Source organism: Thrips palmi, unplaced genomic scaffold (assembly GCF_012932325.1).
Source record: "Thrips palmi isolate BJ-2018 unplaced genomic scaffold, TpBJ-2018v1 HiC_scaffold_8, whole genome shotgun sequence".
Lineage (NCBI taxonomy): Eukaryota > Metazoa > Arthropoda > Insecta > Thysanoptera > Thripidae > Thrips > Thrips palmi.
Window position 1 is genome coordinate 4,215,925 of NW_023144635.1, and position 17,425 is coordinate 4,233,349.

Genomic DNA, 17,425 nt, shown 5'->3' on the forward strand with positions numbered 1-17,425 from the left:
ACCTGAAGTATTTAAATGTATGAACGACAAGAGAACGAATACAACTCAAACCAGAAAAAGTGCTTTTGGATTGAAGTTGCGCTCATTTCGACAGAATTTGGAGATGTCGAAGCTACTTTGAAAGGCACAGCCCGCACCTTGACCACGGGCTTGACTGGCGGAACGCTGGCAGCGCTGCACGTTGGGTGGCCTATCTGCACGGCGAGCCCGATGCGCGGTGGATGATGCCATTCCTTTCCGCTTCGCTTTCCACTCCTCGCTTTTCAAAACAAGGGCCTTCCCCGCTGCCGACTGCAACAACTCGCCACACGCAGACTACGCAAACCGCGCTCGACTCGTTCTTTTCCCGTATGGAGCGTTCCCACCCACACGTGACACCTGCGATTGTGCCGCGCGTGCAGCCATGAGGGCAGCCGTCGGTGCGTCTCTCTCGCGCGCAGACGGGACTCCCCATGAGTGTGAGAGAGAGAGACCTCCGACTCGGAATGGCAGTGCAGCGGGGATCGGATTGCGCCCCGTCATGAGGCCGGGGCGGTGTCCGGGGGACATCGCTATGAGTTCCGCGGCCCGCAGCCGTGGCAACACTCCGTTCCGTTCGGCGTTCGGGCTGCGTTTGGCACCTCCCCGACCAGCAGTGGACTGCAGTCGTCGCTCTGTCTCTCTCGCACTCGTAGGGGCGTTCCCTATGCGTGCGAGAGAGACAGGGCGACAAATCTGTGCGCAGACCGCAACACCGCCGCAGCCGGCAGCAGCCCCTTTCCATTTCCCGGGCAAAAAGGGGCGATAAAGGAAAGAGCACCAGGTGTGCTCTGCATTCGGCTTCTGCGCTCTGCAGCCCATGTCATCGCCGCGGTTGTCCCACTAATGGGGGCAAGCCTAGCCTGACCTAGCCAAGGTGGGCCGCGCCGCTGTCAGGGCGCAACAGCGCCGAACTCGTACACTCTGACCAAGAAACGCGCGCACCCTGGCCCGAAGCGAGTACCATGCGAGTACCAAGCGCGGATCCCTCCTGGTGCCCCGCCCCGCCCCCAATGCATGCTATGACCAACTCGGGTCTTCGCCGGTTCAACAATGGGCGTGCAGTTCCGAGACAGGGTTTTTGTGCAGGCCCGGGAAGCCCACTTCACCGCGCTTCCTCCCTTCACCGGAGTGCGCGGAGTACGCGGAACGCCGCCACAAGGCGAGAATGTAGTGCGGGCGGGGCGGGGCGGAGTAGTGACTTGCCGCGCGGTGGACTGGAGTGGAATAACCCCGGAGTCCCCCGGGGGAGCATGGCAGGGCAGAGCGTGGGGAAACCTCGCGGCGGACTGGACCACCATCGTTCCGTCATTTGGCCGAAATGAAAATGGGCGAATGGGCGAGTTTTGGCTTCGGCCTCTTTGGCCCGTCCGCCCCTTGCCGCGCGGGGGGCTGCGCGGAGCGCAGACACGTCGCTGGCTACGACGGACAGTTCACACGGCTTTGCTTCCCCGGGTCGACATTTCGAGATGTGAAGCCACCCCTTTAGAGGCCTAAAGGAGTAACTTTAGGACTCTGGATGTGCGGTGCCGGCCGGGGGCCAGCCCGCAAGTTCGTGGGCAATGGCGATAGATGCGTTTGGATTCGCTGCTGCTGCTGTGTCGGTGCTCAGTGTCCGGCTCCAAGCTGCTCCAAGCTGCTCCAAGCTCCAACAGCACTAGCGGCCCTGCCGACTGGTGCCGCGCCGTCTGGGACGGCCAGACAACGTTGCCGGCGCGCCCCGAGTGGCCCCGAGGCCCCGAGGCTCTCGAGACCGGCAGAGTCGCCTCGGCATCGCCAGCATCGCCAGCACCGCCCTGTAGCTCTCTAGGCTGGCCGAAGCGGTCGAAGAGGCCGAAGGCTGGCCCACCGCGGGGCCGAGCGGCGGGGCGGCGGGGGCCTCATGGACCGCAGTCCGAGGCGGCAACCCTGCACGCCGGGCCACCCCGCCCTGCCCCGCCCTGCCCCGCCCTGCCCCGCCCCTGCCCACCACATGCCCCGCACCGCCCTAGCAGTGCGGTTGCCTCAAAACCAGCCCCCAAAAGCCAAAAAGACAGTAGCTGGGGCGGGGTGGGTCGAATCAGGCAATTCAAGTGGCTTCGCTAAGCCTCGTCCAAGCACCGCGGCACCGCCAAGTCTATCCAAGCACCGCGGCAACAAAGACAAGGCAAGGCAATCCGCTGGCCGTGGTGGCCGAGTCCGTGGTGGCCGAGTCCGTGGTGGCCAAGTCCGTGGTGTCCATGATGGGTGCACCTGTTGGGGATGCGCCGGCCTGCAGGCTGGGCTGGCCGCTGTGTTTTCACGCCCAAGATAAAGGCTCTCCCTTGCCTCTGTTTTCCCTCCCACCTGAGTGCTCCTCCGCCTCCCTCCCTCTCCTCCCCGCCCCCGCAGCCCTCCCTCACCTGGCCTTGCTCCTTTGCCGGACGGCCACGCCACTCAAAGGATCCCCCCCCCCCCTTCCCCTCCTCCAACTCTGGGACCAAACAGATCCGCAGCCGTTATTTTGCATTTTGATGTGCAAAAGATTCTGTCGGATCACAATGGGCTCGAGAGCGGCTGGTGCTCTACTCAGGCCGAGGGCAGCCGAGGGCAGCCGAGGGCCGAGGACTGCAGCGAGGAGAAGGGTGGGGCGGGGCGGGGCGGGGCGGGGCGGGGAGCTGCGTAGCGAAGAGCGCTGAACGGGGCGTTTTTCTGACCTGCGGCCTGCAGGGAACCCATCCAGCTGCAGGCCGCTTCAGGAATGTCGCTTCGTCGCTCTGTCTCTGTCGCACTCTCGTTGCGTGTCATCGGGGTGTGAGAGAGACAGAGCGACGGAACGACTTTTTGGAATCGGTCGGCCTCCGCGCGTGTGTGGGCGGCCTGAACGCCCTTGAGTCTTGCGCGAGGAGTGCGGTGCGTCCTGAGCGGCGAACCCGGCAAGCCCCGCGAGTACTGCGGACAGCGGTCACCACTTCGCTTCACTTCGCTTCACTTCGCTTCGCCAGCGATGCCTAATCCGAGCCGATTCATTTGCAGCGACGGTGGTAGGAGCCGAGCAAGGAGCAGAGCCAGCCGGACAGCGGCTCAAGGACCTCCTGGACCTCCTCGTCGTCGTGCCCACCGCGCCGCACCGCGCCGCACCGCGCCCTCCTCGAGAAAGGCTTTCTTCGAGTAATCCCCTTTGACGCGGTGCAACGCGTGCGTGCGCACGGTGGCCGACGAACCGGGGCCACGCGTCGCGCTGCTCTGCGCGGAGGAAGGACGCGAGGACGCCGTCGACCACATGCAGTGCCTTGGTCTGGGTGCGTTCGCACTGCGTTCGCCCTGCGTTCGCGTAGCCCACCTGGCTGGCTGGCTGGCCGTCGGCGTGGGGCTTATCAGGCTGCAGACGCGCCGCGGCCGCCAAGCGGCCAACCCCCGAGGGGCCGCGGGCCGCGGGCCACGGACACGGGGACATGGGGCACAGCTGGAAGGCGATACATACACCAGTACAGTGGACGGTGGACGAACCACTCGGCAGACATTCGGACAGCGGCCGGGGGGGCTCTGCGCGGGGGGGGGGGGGGGGGTACTGGCGTGGGGGTGGAGGAGGGTTGGAGGCGGGGCGGGGGCGGGGCGTCCACGCCGTGCGGCCGAGCCCATCCCGGCCCATCCGAGCTGAGCGAGCCCCAAGCCCGAAGCCCAGCCCAGCCCGCGTCCCGTCCCGCGGTAGGGGCTAGGGGCCCCAGCCCAGCCCAGCGGGCAAGCGGAGCGGGGGCAGCAGGCCGGGGCACGGCGGCACGGCGGCACGGCGGCAGCGTGTCTAAGTAGTAAGCAGTGAGAGCGAAGCAGGAGCAGAAGCAAGAGCCCCGTAGTCGCGTAGCAGTGTAGCGTAGCGTGCACGCCGGCCGGCCGCATCGTGCTTCACATCGCGCTGCACATCGCGCACCCCGCCAGTCCATCAGGCCGCCGAGAGCTCGCCGTCAAACCGCCGTCAACCCGCCGTCAGCCACCAAGAGCTCGCCGTCAGCCGCTCTCACGTCACGTCGGTACGTAGACCGCGCGTCACAACCCCGGGGAGGGCCGAGCGCCGCCCTCCACGGCCTCCACCCCCCGGCCACCGCCAGAGCCAGAGTCAGCTGTGCGCTGTGCGGTGCGGGACGCGAACCAAAGGCACTTCCGCGAGTCGCACGATGACGGACGTACACGGCTTCGCCGCTGATTTCAAGGGCCGAATCGTGGACCATTTCGGAGGGTGGCTGGGGGTTGGCTGTCGGTGTGCTGCCTTCCTTTCAGCGATGTGGCATCGGAAGCAAACCGTTTGGCGGCCCTGGCCGGTGCGCGGCGCGCGGCAGGGTGCTCGGAGGACAGGGTGCGGCCGTCACTCTCGCGGCCGCGGCGTCCGCGTGCGCGGGTGCGGTGCGGAGCACAGAGCAGAGCCCGTTGGGCCGGAAGGCGCTCTTGACAGCTGTCCCATCCCAGGCAGCCGTGCCCATACAGCCCCCCTCCCCCCCGCTTTGCAGTCCCCCGCGATGCCCCCCGCCGGCCGGCGTAGCACGACGTAGCACGGCGTGGCGACGAGATTGAAAACAAGTGTGTTCGTCAGTGAGGCTGGCCGAGGCTGTCAGCCTCCAGTCCAATCGGGGACGCGTGCTCTGCCAGTCCGCCTCTGCGGTGCCGCGGCCGCTGCTCCCGCCGAAGGTCTTAAAATACGTTTCCTAGGTCCGCGGAGTCCGCGTGTGCATCGGGTGCACCGCGGCGCTCGCACGCGCGCGTGTGTCACGTGACCTAACGTGACCCTGCCCCGCGGCGCGGACCGGGGCCACTAGACCGGGGGCACTGGGGCGCGTCGTTGCGTATGCATCGCGCAGCCGGGCGTGCTGCGTGCTGCCGAGGGGACACGGCCGTGCCAAGCCTGGCCGTCAACGACGCCGTGGCTCGGCAGGCGCGGCAGGGGTTTGCCCGTGCGTGATGCGTGACGCAGCGTGACGCGTTCCTGCTGCATCGCCGCGGCGAGGACTTTGGCATGCATCTCGAAACAAGTGTTGGATGGCGGCAGGGGCGGGGCGGCGCAGGCCAAGGGGGCGAGACTTCGCGTCCCGTCTTCTCGGTGGAGACTGAGGCCGCTCTGCCGCCGCGCTGCTGCGGGGCACTGTGGCCCTGCTCCGTGCCGTAACGGGCCGCCAATCTGTGTCGGTATCTCTCGATTTCACTTTGCCCCGATCAACAAATACACACTTTGCTGCTTTTTGCCCCGTTGTCTATCGGCCGGGTACCGATGAGGCGACGCCCCCCCCCCTTCCCCGCCCCGCGTCGCCCCGCTTCGCCGCTTCTCGGCGATGTCAGTAAATAAGGAAGGCATTCTTGGGGCGGCCTCGGCCTCGAAACCTTCAGCTTGAACCAGGGGAACCAGGCCGAGTGGAGGGCGCGCCTCCAGGACCGAACCCAAAGTCCTCGAGGGGCACTCCCGTCCCGTCGAACCTCCATCCCGCCTCTGCGTCGGACAGGCCAGACCACGCCACTACATCGGCCGGGGGCGTAGAGTCGTCGATTCCCTATTCAGAGGCCAGCTTCTAGGCTGCAACGAACCGGAACCGATCGTTATATCATAGTGATTTTCGTGTTGGTAAAAGTTATGGCCATTGAAAAGACAGCTTGAAATCGCCCAATGCGTCATTTTCGTCTGGCAGCGTCGCGTGCCCGAGCGCGAGAGCTGCGGCGGGTGTGCCACGAGTGTGCCGCCGCGCCGCGCCCCGCCCCCCGCGTTCGCCTCGCCTCTCGCCTCGCCGCTGCACGGCCGCTGCACGGCTGCTGTGCCAGCGACGCGCGGGGCCTTCTCGGAAGCGCTGCAGGTGTTCAAAGGCCGTCGACGGCAGGGTGCGGCTGCACAGGGCTCCACGGCCGGGTGCGCTTCGGTGCGTTGTCGTCGGGGCCGAGCACGCTTTCGTGCCGCTGTGTAACACGTCGTATTACGTCATGTACGTAAGGCCGTTTCGGAGGACTTAGGGCCCCATGTTGCATTTCCACCTACACTGTAGTCTTTGCGTCGCTGTGCAAGGCTAGAGTCCGCCCGAGACAACGACCGCCAGTCTTGGACTCTTGCACCTCGGCGTCAAACAGTGGGCCGCGGCGGTCGAAACCCCGGACGTGTTTTGAGCTCTATGTAGGCATGGAACTCGAACCGAACGTGTGACCCCACTAGCTAATGGATTGCTCTCCGACCGAGGAATCCATTGGTGGGGTCACACGCTCTGTTCGAGTCCTGTCTAGTGAGTCTAGAGCTCAAGACGCGTCTTGCCGCCGTCGCCGGTCCTCTGGCCCACTGTGCGTCGGTGTGCTCGGCGTGCTCCAGGCCGGGCGTCCGCGGCGCGGGCTGGCCCGGATGGCTCCCTAGCTCCTCCATCCTGCGCAGCCTTTGAGATGCAAATCGGGGTGCGAACGAGAAGGACGACCTCGGGCGGGAGTCATGGGGCGCCTGGCGCCAGCTGACACCGCGAACCGCGAACCGTTTCAATGTTGGGCACGTGTGTGATGCAGCAGAGGTAAGCCCGGGCGGCCACAGTGTGGGAGAGAAAGACAGCCGAGACAGCGATTTGACTCACCAGAGTCGCGTGCCAAAGTGGTTTGCCCGCGACGCCCCGCGACCCCTGCGCGACTTGCGCGGCCACTCGGCGGGAATCCCTAATCCACCACTCCGCGCCACGCCGAGTGTCTCAGTGTCTCAGTGACCCAAATCACCGCTGCCGCCCTAGACGCGGACCAGATGGCGGGCTGGCTCGTCAAGGAGCGTCTCGTTCTGTCTGGGGCCGGGCTTGGGGCCGGCTGGGGGCGGGCAAGGGGGCGGGCAAGGGGGCGGCCGGCCCCGGAATAGGAACCGTCTTGAAGGAGGCGCGCGGCGCGGCGCGGACTTCCCTGCGGCAGTCGGTCCCTGGTCCGCCGCGGACAACGCCCCTTGCCCCGTGGCGCGCCGTGGCGTGGCGGCGGGCGGCGCGACGAGATGGAGCCCGGCGATACGATGAACGGAAAAACATTTAAAAGTGAGTGGGGTGGGGGTGGACTGATTTAAGCGGGAGCGCCGGCCACTTTGAAAGCGGAGGGAGAGGCGCTGGCGAGTCGCGTCGCCCATTCATGCGCACCGGGATAAAGGATAAAGCGCTGCGAGTTATTCTCGGAGACATTCGTGGCGTATGCTAAGATTGTTTATTTTCGGACACTGCCGTGGGCGGGCGGGACGCACCGTGACACCGTGACGGTGACGTGGCGGACGCTTTGGCGCGCACGCAGCCTCACGCGGTGCTCGGGGGCGCGCGGCGCGCGTGTGTGGGCCGTCGTCGTCGGCCACCCGTCGTCGCGAAGCGTCCACTCGACCGCTGGACTGTCTCGGCGTCTCTCGAGCCGACGGCCACCGTCGTGGAGGACGTCCCGAAGACCTTGGCGGTGCACTCCGTGCACTGGGTCACGCCGGGCGCCTCAAAGCGGCCCTCTATCCGTCGGCGACGCGACGTTCGGGGCCATGGCGAGCGGTCGAGTGCTGCCGGTGCCGGTCCTGGCCCTGGCCCTCGTGGCGAGACTGGCCACAAGCAGACGCCCAGTCTGCGATCCCAAAAAAAAAATTTCTCATTTTTGCCTCTTGGCTTTAAAATGCTACGCATAAATTTGTGAAACTCAAAGCTGTCTAATCTGTATACAGTATCTTGATGAAAGCCGAAGGCATTGTGGCGACATTAGGGCCCCCGCGAGGCTGACGACCCCTCGCAGGTGAGAGGGGGGGGGGTCGCAGGCGCGGAGGAGATAGCGAACCATGGCCATTGACGGCGTGGGCGGCGTGGGCGGCGTGCTAGAATCTCGTTTTTGAGCGCCGCCACTGATACCCGGCACGTCCTGCGCCGCCCTGCACCCTGCCCTGACGCAAGCCCCCCAGCCGCAAGCCCCCTGACTCTGGCCCGACCGGAAGCCAACAAGAGCTTCTTTGTTTGATTAGTGGCGCCATGGCTACCGGCTGCCACCGGCCTCCCGCCCGGCCCCGCCCGGCGCACCGGTGTGCCGTGGATCCGTGACGCACGGCGTCGCCCGGCGCAGCCCGGCAGCCGTTTCGTGAATGTAACCCGCGGAAGATAACCCCCTCCCGCCGCTCCCGCCCCTGGTGATCCTGCACGCCCACGCCGATGGGCAGCGAGGAAGCGCTGCTATCGCCCCCACCCCTGCACCCCGCCGCCGGTAAAAGGAAGAGGCCTCCGTCGAGGCGCGCGAGTCCGCGGCCAGTCCTGCGCCAACCCGCTGCTCTTGTTCGCCAGGGTGGAGGATGCTCGCCGCGCCACGCCGGCCATGCCCGTGGACATGCTGACCCTGACGCTGCCCGCCCTCCGAGTGCTCACCGCCGGCAGCAGGATGTGCGCGGTGGCCGTGGTGCTGGCCGCCTGCGTGGTGCTGGCCGCCGCCGCCGAGGCCCTGCCCGTCGCCGAGTCCGACGGCTGGCCCGCCCTGGAGACGGAGGTGCCCGCCACCACCCTGCAGCCGCTGGACGCACCCTTCAACGCGGTGAGTACAGTCAGAACGACAAAAGGGGACAAAACGCGTTGTGGAACCCCCGGCAGGGCAGGCCGCCCGCCACACTCGCCCGTCGTCCGGCGGCCGAGCCTGCGCCTGCCGCTCTCCGCGACCACACTGCAAAGCGCGCAAAGCGCAGCGGAAGCGGCTCAGCACTTCCCCAGCGAGGCCGTGCCGATCAGGGAGATAGGGGTGCTGAATCCTGGAATGCGTTCAAGTCTCCACGCGTCTTGGCGCGTCGATTCGGAGGCCCCCGACGACACTCCGCAGATGAGTGTTCGTTCCCCTTCTGCCGGTGACTCACACCGCGAGGCGGTCTAGGCGGACTAGGCGGGTACTACTTGCGGTGGGTCTGCGTGGCCACTTACTGGTGCGGTCAGGTGTCGCGGCCGCAAGGCGCGCCGTGCCGTCATCCAGGCCGCGGGGACATTTTCGCGCCAAAACGGCCGCACTGGGCGGTGATGCCGGCTGCACGCATTGCCAGGGCCGAGGCGTCTAGTGGATCATAGGAGATCGCGAAGGGAGTTGCACAACGCGACAGGGGCACCCCGGCTAGGACTAGTCACCGTCCATCCGTACTATCTTCTGTCGATGCACGCGCCGCAGTTGCGTCATGCATGCAGGCGTCTAGTCCTGTCCTGACCTGCCCGCGGCCCGCGCCGCCTGCCGCCTGTTTGCTCTTTTATCCCGATGCTCGCGATCGCGCGGGGGGGGAGGCGCTATTTGCCGTAGTACACACCACACTCCGCCCCCGTTTGTGCAGCGGTCCTTATCGCGAGGAATCCCTTGAGCCCGGCGCAGCCCTGCGCGGCCGTCCTGGCTACTCCGCCAGGGCCTCAGCCAGGGCCTCGACCAGGGCCTCGACCAGGGCGCGGCGCGCAGGAATGCCGGCGGCCTGGAGGCCCGCCTGCCTCGCCGACGGCGGTCGACGGCGGCCATAACGGTCCGCGATCTGATGCGCCCGGAGCGCGGCGCACGGCGCACGCGGCCCGACGCGCCGCCACGCCGATTGGACGCGCGACGCTACGCGACGCTCACGGCGTGCTTCTCGTTCTCCTTGTTGCAGAGCTCGGCCGAGGACTGCCTCCGCGAGCAGTCGCGCTGCGAGGCGGACCTGGCGCTGCTGGCGGGCCGCGTGGGCCCCGGCCCGGTCCCCGGCGGCCGGCCCGGACGGCCCGTCTGCGGCTCCGACAACACCACCTACGACAACGAGTGCCACCTCAAGCGCGTGCAGTGCGAGGGCAGCACCGTGGAGATGGCACACCGCGGCAAGTGCAAGGGTGAGTGAGAGAAGAGAGGGTCGGCGGTTCGAGCCCCGCCCGGCCCGGCGAGCGTCTTCGTCGTAAAGCCCGGCCATTTCTTGGAAGCCGCGTCCTTCCGACGGCCGGCCGCGCACACGGGCCGCGCGCTTCGACGACTATCACTCATCCGGCCGCGCCATTTCTCATCATTTTTATCCTCTTTTTCGCGTTCCTGTCCGCAACCTGTCGCCGCGTCGGCACGGATCGCCTTACCGAACCGAAGAATTCGGTGATTTGGGAGCTGAATTTTATGGGTCGTCTGTCACTCACGCCTTCGCCACGCCATGGCTGCCTCGGCCGCTGGCTTGACTCTGGCTTGCCAGGAACCGCAGTGGGGGCCATCCCCGCAGGACACGCACAGCGGCACCGCCACCACCCCGTACCGCCGTGGAGCTCGTATTTCACACGCAGGGCCGTAACGCCCTGGCCCGGCCGCCCCACCCCGACGGCCCGCGCGCCCCGCGTCCTAGGCTGACCGTGTGAACGTCGACGTGTGGGCCAACGAGCCATTGACGCCCCGGTGAAGCTCGACTAATTATCACCCTCCCGAAACGAAGTGGCACGCCGACGTGCCGTCTCTCTCGCACGGGGTGTTCCGTCTGCATGCGAGAGAGACAGAGCTACGAAACGACTTTTGGGACCCAGCTTGCTGGAAGGTGTGTGCATCCTCTGGGGTGCCCCGCTCCAGCGCCTCACTCCAGCAAGGAGCGGCGGCCCTCGGCGGCCAGGTGCGCGGCGCGCTGCCGCTGTCGGCAGCCCTAGTCGAGGTGCCGACTGGTGCCACGCTGTCTGGGACTGCTGCTGCCCTGGCGGCAGGCTGGCGGCCCGGTGAGCTCGGCGCGGTGGAGAGAGGGGGGACGCCCCGCCGCCGCCAAGACATGGGATGTGCGGGGCGGAGTGGAGCGGGGCGGGGTGGTGATGTACCGCGCCGGTCCACGGCCTGGCTGCACGCAGGATGCAGTGGATGCACTACCGGGGGCGGGGTGGGGGTGCGTCAGGTGCGTGCACACAGAGCCGCCAATATTCCTCGCAAGCAAACACCTCCCCGAGATTTACTGTCTCTGCCCCCTCCCCCCTCCCCGCCCCTTGCCGCACACGTGCAGCGCAGGCACCGCACCTGTGCCGTCGTTCTCCTCGAGGACCAGCGGCAGTGTCCTTCCGCGTGCCCTCCACGGCTTCCAGCCTTCGAGCCGCTCAGCGGAGGTCCCACGGGAACAGCAGCAAGCTACACTCGTAAGGGGGTGTGCCGCGCGGGCTGCGGCACGGTTCGCGGTTCGGATAAGGAAAGCGGTGAAAGTGGGGAAAACGGGGAAAACCCCCGCGACGCGACGCCAGCCCTGCGCCCATGCGATGCATGCCCCGCCAAAAGCCAAACAACGCGCAGGCGCACCGGCTCGCTTCCACTCGCTTCCAGCGCGGAGGGCGAGCTTGCGAGGAACAGCGGCCTTTCCCTATGGGGTGGAGGCAGGGCTACGCGCTGCTACGCGCTGCCCTCGGGCCAGCAAGGCATCATTGTTGAAAGTGGCTCATCTCAAGCACCATCCCCCTCGCCTTGATCCATGCTTGATCCTCGAAGGCAAGGGCCGTCGAGGGTCGTTCATCCCGAAGTGTGCCCATCGTCGGCCGAGCGATTCAGAACCCCATGAGTGCGATAGAGACAGCGACCCTCCGGATCGCTCGCGACGGGCTTCAGCGGCAGGACGGCGGTCTACCCGAGCCGGCGGGCCGAGGGGCCGACACCCGCGGGAAGCGGACAGCTCAGCGGATTCCTCCACGTCCACTACCGCCGCGTCGGCGACATTCCTCCCCCAAAAGCCCAAAACGGCCGTGTCCGCCCCCAGCCCGCCCAGCCCCCCACGGCCACCGCGTGCCTCGGGGCGACCGGGCGGCCGGGCACGCCGAGAGGTCAAGTTCACGCAGGGGTCAAAGAAGCGATTCCCGCAGAAGCCCCTGATGTCCCTGCTCGGCTCCGGGCCGCCGTCCTCAAAAACAAAGAGCCTCTCCCGGAGGCGGGGAGGGGGGGGGGACGTAATGCGAGGCAATGGCATGTGGTCCTGTAGGAGTCCTCCGCGGCCGTCCCCGCCCCGTCCGACGACGTCCGACGAGGACACGAGGACAGTTTAACGCCGTAACATGCATTCGCAGGCCTCGTCCAGTATATTTCTTGTGGACGGGCCCGGCCGGCCGGACAGGGCAGACAGTTTCACGCCTTCACGCCGTCAAGCACGGTCCTAAGTCACCTTCAACGCGGAACTCTCTCATCCTCCGTGAGACCGGTGGGGCGAGGTGGGGCGAGGTGGGGGGTGGGGCCGGAATACGAGATGCCGTGCCGGCCCCGCCACCAGGCGACACGCTGTCTGCCGCCGCGCTCCCCACCGGCCCCCGTGCCCCGCACCCCGCGCCCCGCCGCGCCGTGCAGGACGTCCCCGTCGTCACCTGCGCAGCGCATCAGCTTGCCCGGCTTGCCCGCAGCGCGCTGATTCCGAGCGAGAGACCTCCCTCACCGTCCGCGGCGTCCGCGGAGTCCAAATCGGCCGGAAACGCCTCCGAGAATTCGACGCTGGTCCACGCGGCACGCCCCCGTTGATGAGCTCGCCGATAGCGACCAACCCTCGGCGCTGCGGGCGAACTAATCGAACGTATCAACACCGCGTCGAGGAAAACGGGAAAACGCCTCGGGGAAAGGCGGAGTCGAACCCAAGGCTGCGGTTACCGAGGGCCCTCGGCACTGCCGGGGGCGGGGGCGGGGCGGGGACGGGGCGGGGGCGGGCGGTGCACGCGAAGGCCAACGCATCTCCCAGCAAAATCTTGGGGGCGCGGCCAAGCCCCGCCAAGCCCCGCCGGGCCCGGGGCGGCCAGCCGGCCAGTCCGATCGCGCTGTCACTCGGAATTTATCGTGCTCGTTGCCACACCGCGCACGCCGCGCACGCGCTCGCCATGCACGCCATGCACGCCCTGCGGTCCGACCGCGCGGCCGAATAAGAGAATTATTGGCCTGCACCGCGCACCACCCTGAGATTTCGGGAAGGGGTAACCGACCGCGCGGTTTCTTTATTTTGCACACCAAGGCCAGCAGATCGATCCCGGACAGACGTCGTGTCCCCCTCGCGCACACCGAACCTCCCCTGTGGGTGCGAGAGAGACAGAGCGAAGAAAACTCCAAATCAGCCTGCAGCTGGCGTAGCGTCGGCAACCTTCCCAGGCCTAGGACTCTGACGGTGTGCTCTTTGTTGCAGACCACGCGCCGTGCCTGTCGTACCGGCGGCGCGCGGGCCGCGCGGGCTACGCGTCCAACGTGTTCCTGCCGCAGTGCCAGGGCGACGGCTCGTACTCGCCGCTGCAGTGCCACGACCTGTCGGGCTACTGCTGGTGCGTGACGCCGCAGGGCCGCCAGGTGCCGCACACGGCCGTCAAGGGGCGCCGGCCCAACTGCACGCGCCCCGCCAAGACGCGCAGGGGCTCCGGGCCGCGCGGCTCGTCGGCGTCCCCGTCGTCGCCCAGGGCCTGGCGGCGGCAGCGGCGCGCGTGCGGACGCGGCGAGCGCGCCCACTTCAAGAACAACCTCATCAAGATCTTCCGCACCGAGTACCGGCGCGCCGCGCTGGCTTCGGGTGAGTGGTGCGACGGCGTGCCGCAGCGCGCGAGTTTTATTCTGTGAGCAGTCCAACCCTCGGGATTTGGGATTGACGAGTATTCTTGCCGTTCCAGAGACGCGGCCCGGCCCCGGCCCAGGCCCCGGCCCCGACATGGACCACCGCGTGCTGGAGTGGAAGTTCGCCGAGCTGGACAAGGACGGCGACGGGCTGCTCCGGCGGCCCGAGTACCAGGAGCTGCGCCGCGTGGTGCGCAAGATGGTGCCGCCCAAGCCGTGCGCGCGGACCTTCACGCGCCGCTGCGACATGGACGGCAACAAGATCATCTCCAGGCTGGAGTGGGAGGCGTGCCTGGGGCACGAGTTCAACCGTGAGTGCCTTCATAATGAGTAGAGTGGGTGGAGGTCGTCGCCGTGGCTAGCGAGGAGTAGTTTGCGCGGTAGTGGTGGCGGAAGTAAACTATGCCAGCGGATCAAGAACTGACTGAAAACAGCAACAGTTTAAAGTTCGGCTGGCGTTGAAAGTTCTCCGCCGATAGTGCCATTATGTCATTCGGTCTCTGTGGAAAGCAGGCCCCTACTTGAGGGCGCACACCGCCTTGGGGGGCGTCTGGGATTTGGAACCGCGCGGCCGGCGGCGGCTGGACACTGCCCCCTTGTCCCACGCCCCACGCGCCACGCCCCACGCGCCACGCCCCACGCGCCGTCATGAGTGGCTCGGCGGGCTCAGCAACCGCTTGGCGGCCGCGCCTCTGTCCGCGACGGCCTGCCGGACCGGGGACAACCGGGATGACCAGGACGACCGGACGGAGTGATCGCGGGACGGCTGGACGCAATACATACTTGGACGATGTCTCTTTGTGGCGAGATATTACACGCCCACTCAGCGGAGGCTTTGCTCTCGACGAGGCGTGGCGTGGCATGGCGCGGCGGGCGTAAACCCAACTTCCTGCTGAAAATGATGCGGCGTACATGTCCGTCCTGCCCCGCCCCCTCCCCACCCCCGACAAATTGACGACATCATGAGGCCGGGCGCGCGGGCCGCTCGCCGCGCCACTCCCTGCCCTCACTTTTGCCCTTTTTCGAAAAAAACTCACTTGTGGGCCGACGGACGACCGGGCCACCAAGTGGAATTGTAGTTGAATGGAATTTGATGACATGTTGATTAGAGCTTGGCTGACGTACACGGTGGTGGTTTGTTCCGTAGGCATGGGGCCCGGGCCGGCCAGGGGAGCCAAGGGACCGGGTAGGGTGCGGCAGGCCGCGGCCGACGCAGGTAAGGGCCTAAGGCACGGCGTGGAGCGGTGCAGTGCGGTGCAGTGCGGTGCAGTGTGACACCATGGTGACACGCTGACTCGCTCTCGCGCCAGTGCAATAATGTAGTGAATGTAGCTCGCGGTTTGGTTCTGAGTTTGATTCGGTGGTGGTCTGCCCTCTAGGACTCCGATCGCCCCAGAGGCCGGCTAAGGCCAAGGACGCGTCGGGCCACCAAGGTAAGTCCCATTCGTGCAACTCGGCAACCTCGGCGAGGCCTGTATCCCCCTTGTGCGGCATGCCTGCATTCAACTGCATTCACCATGTACATCTGCATGACCGGCACCACGTGGTCATTCCCCAGTGTGGCGGTTTTCGCTTCCTCGCCCGTCGCGCGGCTGCATCCACCACGACACGCCTCGCCACGCACGCGGCACGCACGCGGCACGCACGTGACCTGGTTGTTTGTTTACAGTGCTGCAGGAGAGCGTGTCCACCCTGGCGGCGCAGTTGCCCGGCTTCCTGCTGGACAACCTGGAGCGCAACCGAGAGGAGCCGGAGGGTGAGCATCAGCAACGATAGCGATAGCGGGGAACTTTGGGGGACGAGTGTGCACGCGCACGCACGCACTCATTCACTCACTCACTCACGCTCGCACTCACGCTCGCACTCACGCACGCAGTCATGCACGCCCTGGGCTGCTTGTCTGAACCTCGTCCTTGTTCCTGTTGCAGTGACGGACTGCCTGACGGACCGGCAGGCCGTGCTGGAGGAGCAGCGCGCCGCCTCCTCCGTGCTGTACGTCCCCGAGTGCACGGACGACGGCCGCTACAACAAGCTGCAGTGCTACAACTCGACGGGCTACTGCTGGTGCGTGCACGAGGACACGGGGAAGCCCATCCCGGGCACCTCGGCCAAGGACAAGCGGCCCGCCTGCGACGCGCTCGCGCCCTCCATGAAGGGTGAGTCGGACTCCAAGTCGGACGACGAGTCCAGTTGGGTTGCCTGCCCGCCGGCCGCTCGGTCTGCTGCACTGTCCGAACGGAGAACTGACCGTCAGGCTGCTGCGTGTTCCAGGCTGTCCGGAAGTGAGGAAGAAGGAGTTCTTGAAAAACCTGAAGGAGTTCTTCAAGCTACGAATGCAAACGGCTATGAACGAGACGGACTCCAGCAGGTACGGTTACTTGATGGCAAAGTTCCCCAGTTGGGTTCCCCTGTCTACTCTCTCACCCGCCTAACCGCTGCCATCCTCTTTTGTCCCGCACAGTTCCACTAACTGGCAGGTTTCTCCGGAGGATCGGATAGCTACCTGGAACTTCCTCACGTTCGACAAGAACAAGAATAAGGTACGGATCGGCGAACGCGAAACACGTCCGGAAACGACAAGACTGATGTTGATTTGGGCTTGGTGCTTTGCAGGTGCTGGACCGGCCCGAGTGGAAGGCGTTCCGGCAGCTCGTCAGCGAGCACCAGCCCCTGCGACGCTGCGGCAAGAAGTTGCCTCGGTACTGCGACGCCAACCAGGACCGCGGCATCACCATCACCGAGTGGCTGGACTGTTTGCGGGCGCCTCCGACAGGTACAGTACAGTCACGCAAAGCATGCACTACAGTGCAGTGGGCTGCGGTGTTTATTGTGGCGAATCTCCTCCGTTCCAGTGGAAACTGTGACGACCACGTCACACGTCCGGAGAGGCCCGAACCCCATCGAGTCCTACCTCAAGGACGACTGAGCCAAGCTCGGCCTTGGGCACCTGGCTGGAACCACGAAGCGGGAAGCACCCGGCTTGAATACTGTTTCACGGGCCTCACCCCCTTCACGTCCGAGTCTTGGAGGGTGCTGGCGGCTCTGCGGGCCTGATGCACCATGAAGTAGGACTTCATGAAAGCACTCAGCGGCAGCACCGCCCGCACCTCGAGCAGCGAGAGGAACCACGAACCGTGGCGTTGCATCGGTACAGCGTCCGAGACAACTTCTGTACTGTTGTACCAATTCCATGGCCGCGCTGTGTGACGTCATAAGGTGACGTCATGCGTGGCATGGAGTCCGCAAACCCATCTGTGATAAAAAAATGTTAGCGGCATGACACGGAGCTGCCTCGTGTCGTGTCACACACGCGTGTCACATCTGTGCCTCACGTGTGGTCACGATCCGCACGATCTCATCGATTACTGTTATTTATGTATTGTATGGACTGCCACAGTACAAGTTGTTGCACTGTTTTTTTTTTAAATAATAATTTTTATTGCGTACGATTAGGAAATACATGCAAGCCAACCCAGTGAAGTAGAAATAGTCGTAACTGCTCTGCTTTCACTTATTTTTTTTGTTTCAACACGTACCTAGATTGTTACTTTGGTTGAAAAAGAGAGGAAGGATGGAACAAACAATAAAATTAGCGTGGAGCTACTCGCAGCTCTTACCGATTTCATCAAAAAACGGGGCTTGTCATGACACTGTCGAAAGTCCTTCCGCCTCCCTTCCTCGTTGAAAGGAGGCCCGACGGAAGAGGCACTTTCCATTGAAATACAGGCAGTGTCGCCACATACCGAAATAAAGCTTTTTTTCATACGTTTCTCACGCTTCTGCCTTATTGATACCCACATGTCTTTTCTTATTGTAGGGTCTGATCAGATGTGTATTTTTTGTACAAATTTAGTTTAAGTCAAAATTATAAATGGCTGTAAGAAAACTTGTTAATCCTAGAGTAAGCTACACAGAGTTGCCTATAGTGGACACTGTTATTTATTGTTGTATGTGATGACATTAAAATTAT

General features: G+C 65.3%; 1 protein-coding gene across 1 annotated transcript; it reads left to right on the forward strand.

Moving 5' to 3' along the window:
- The first annotated feature begins 8,709 nt into the window (after positions 1 to 8,709).
- LOC117653056 (SPARC-related modular calcium-binding protein 2) lies at positions 8,710 to 17,405 on the forward strand. The gene is made up of 11 exons (XM_034398413.1): positions 8,710 to 8,778; positions 9,569 to 9,782; positions 13,040 to 13,414; positions 13,512 to 13,766; positions 14,835 to 14,888; positions 15,125 to 15,211; positions 15,384 to 15,611; positions 15,727 to 15,823; positions 15,917 to 15,995; positions 16,069 to 16,228; positions 16,308 to 17,405. The coding sequence occupies exons 1-11, from the start codon at positions 8,710 to 8,712 to the stop codon at positions 16,379 to 16,381; spliced, it is 1,692 nt and encodes a 563-aa protein (XP_034254304.1). The 3' UTR covers positions 16,382 to 17,405.
- The last annotated feature ends 20 nt before the right edge of the window (positions 17,406 to 17,425 follow it).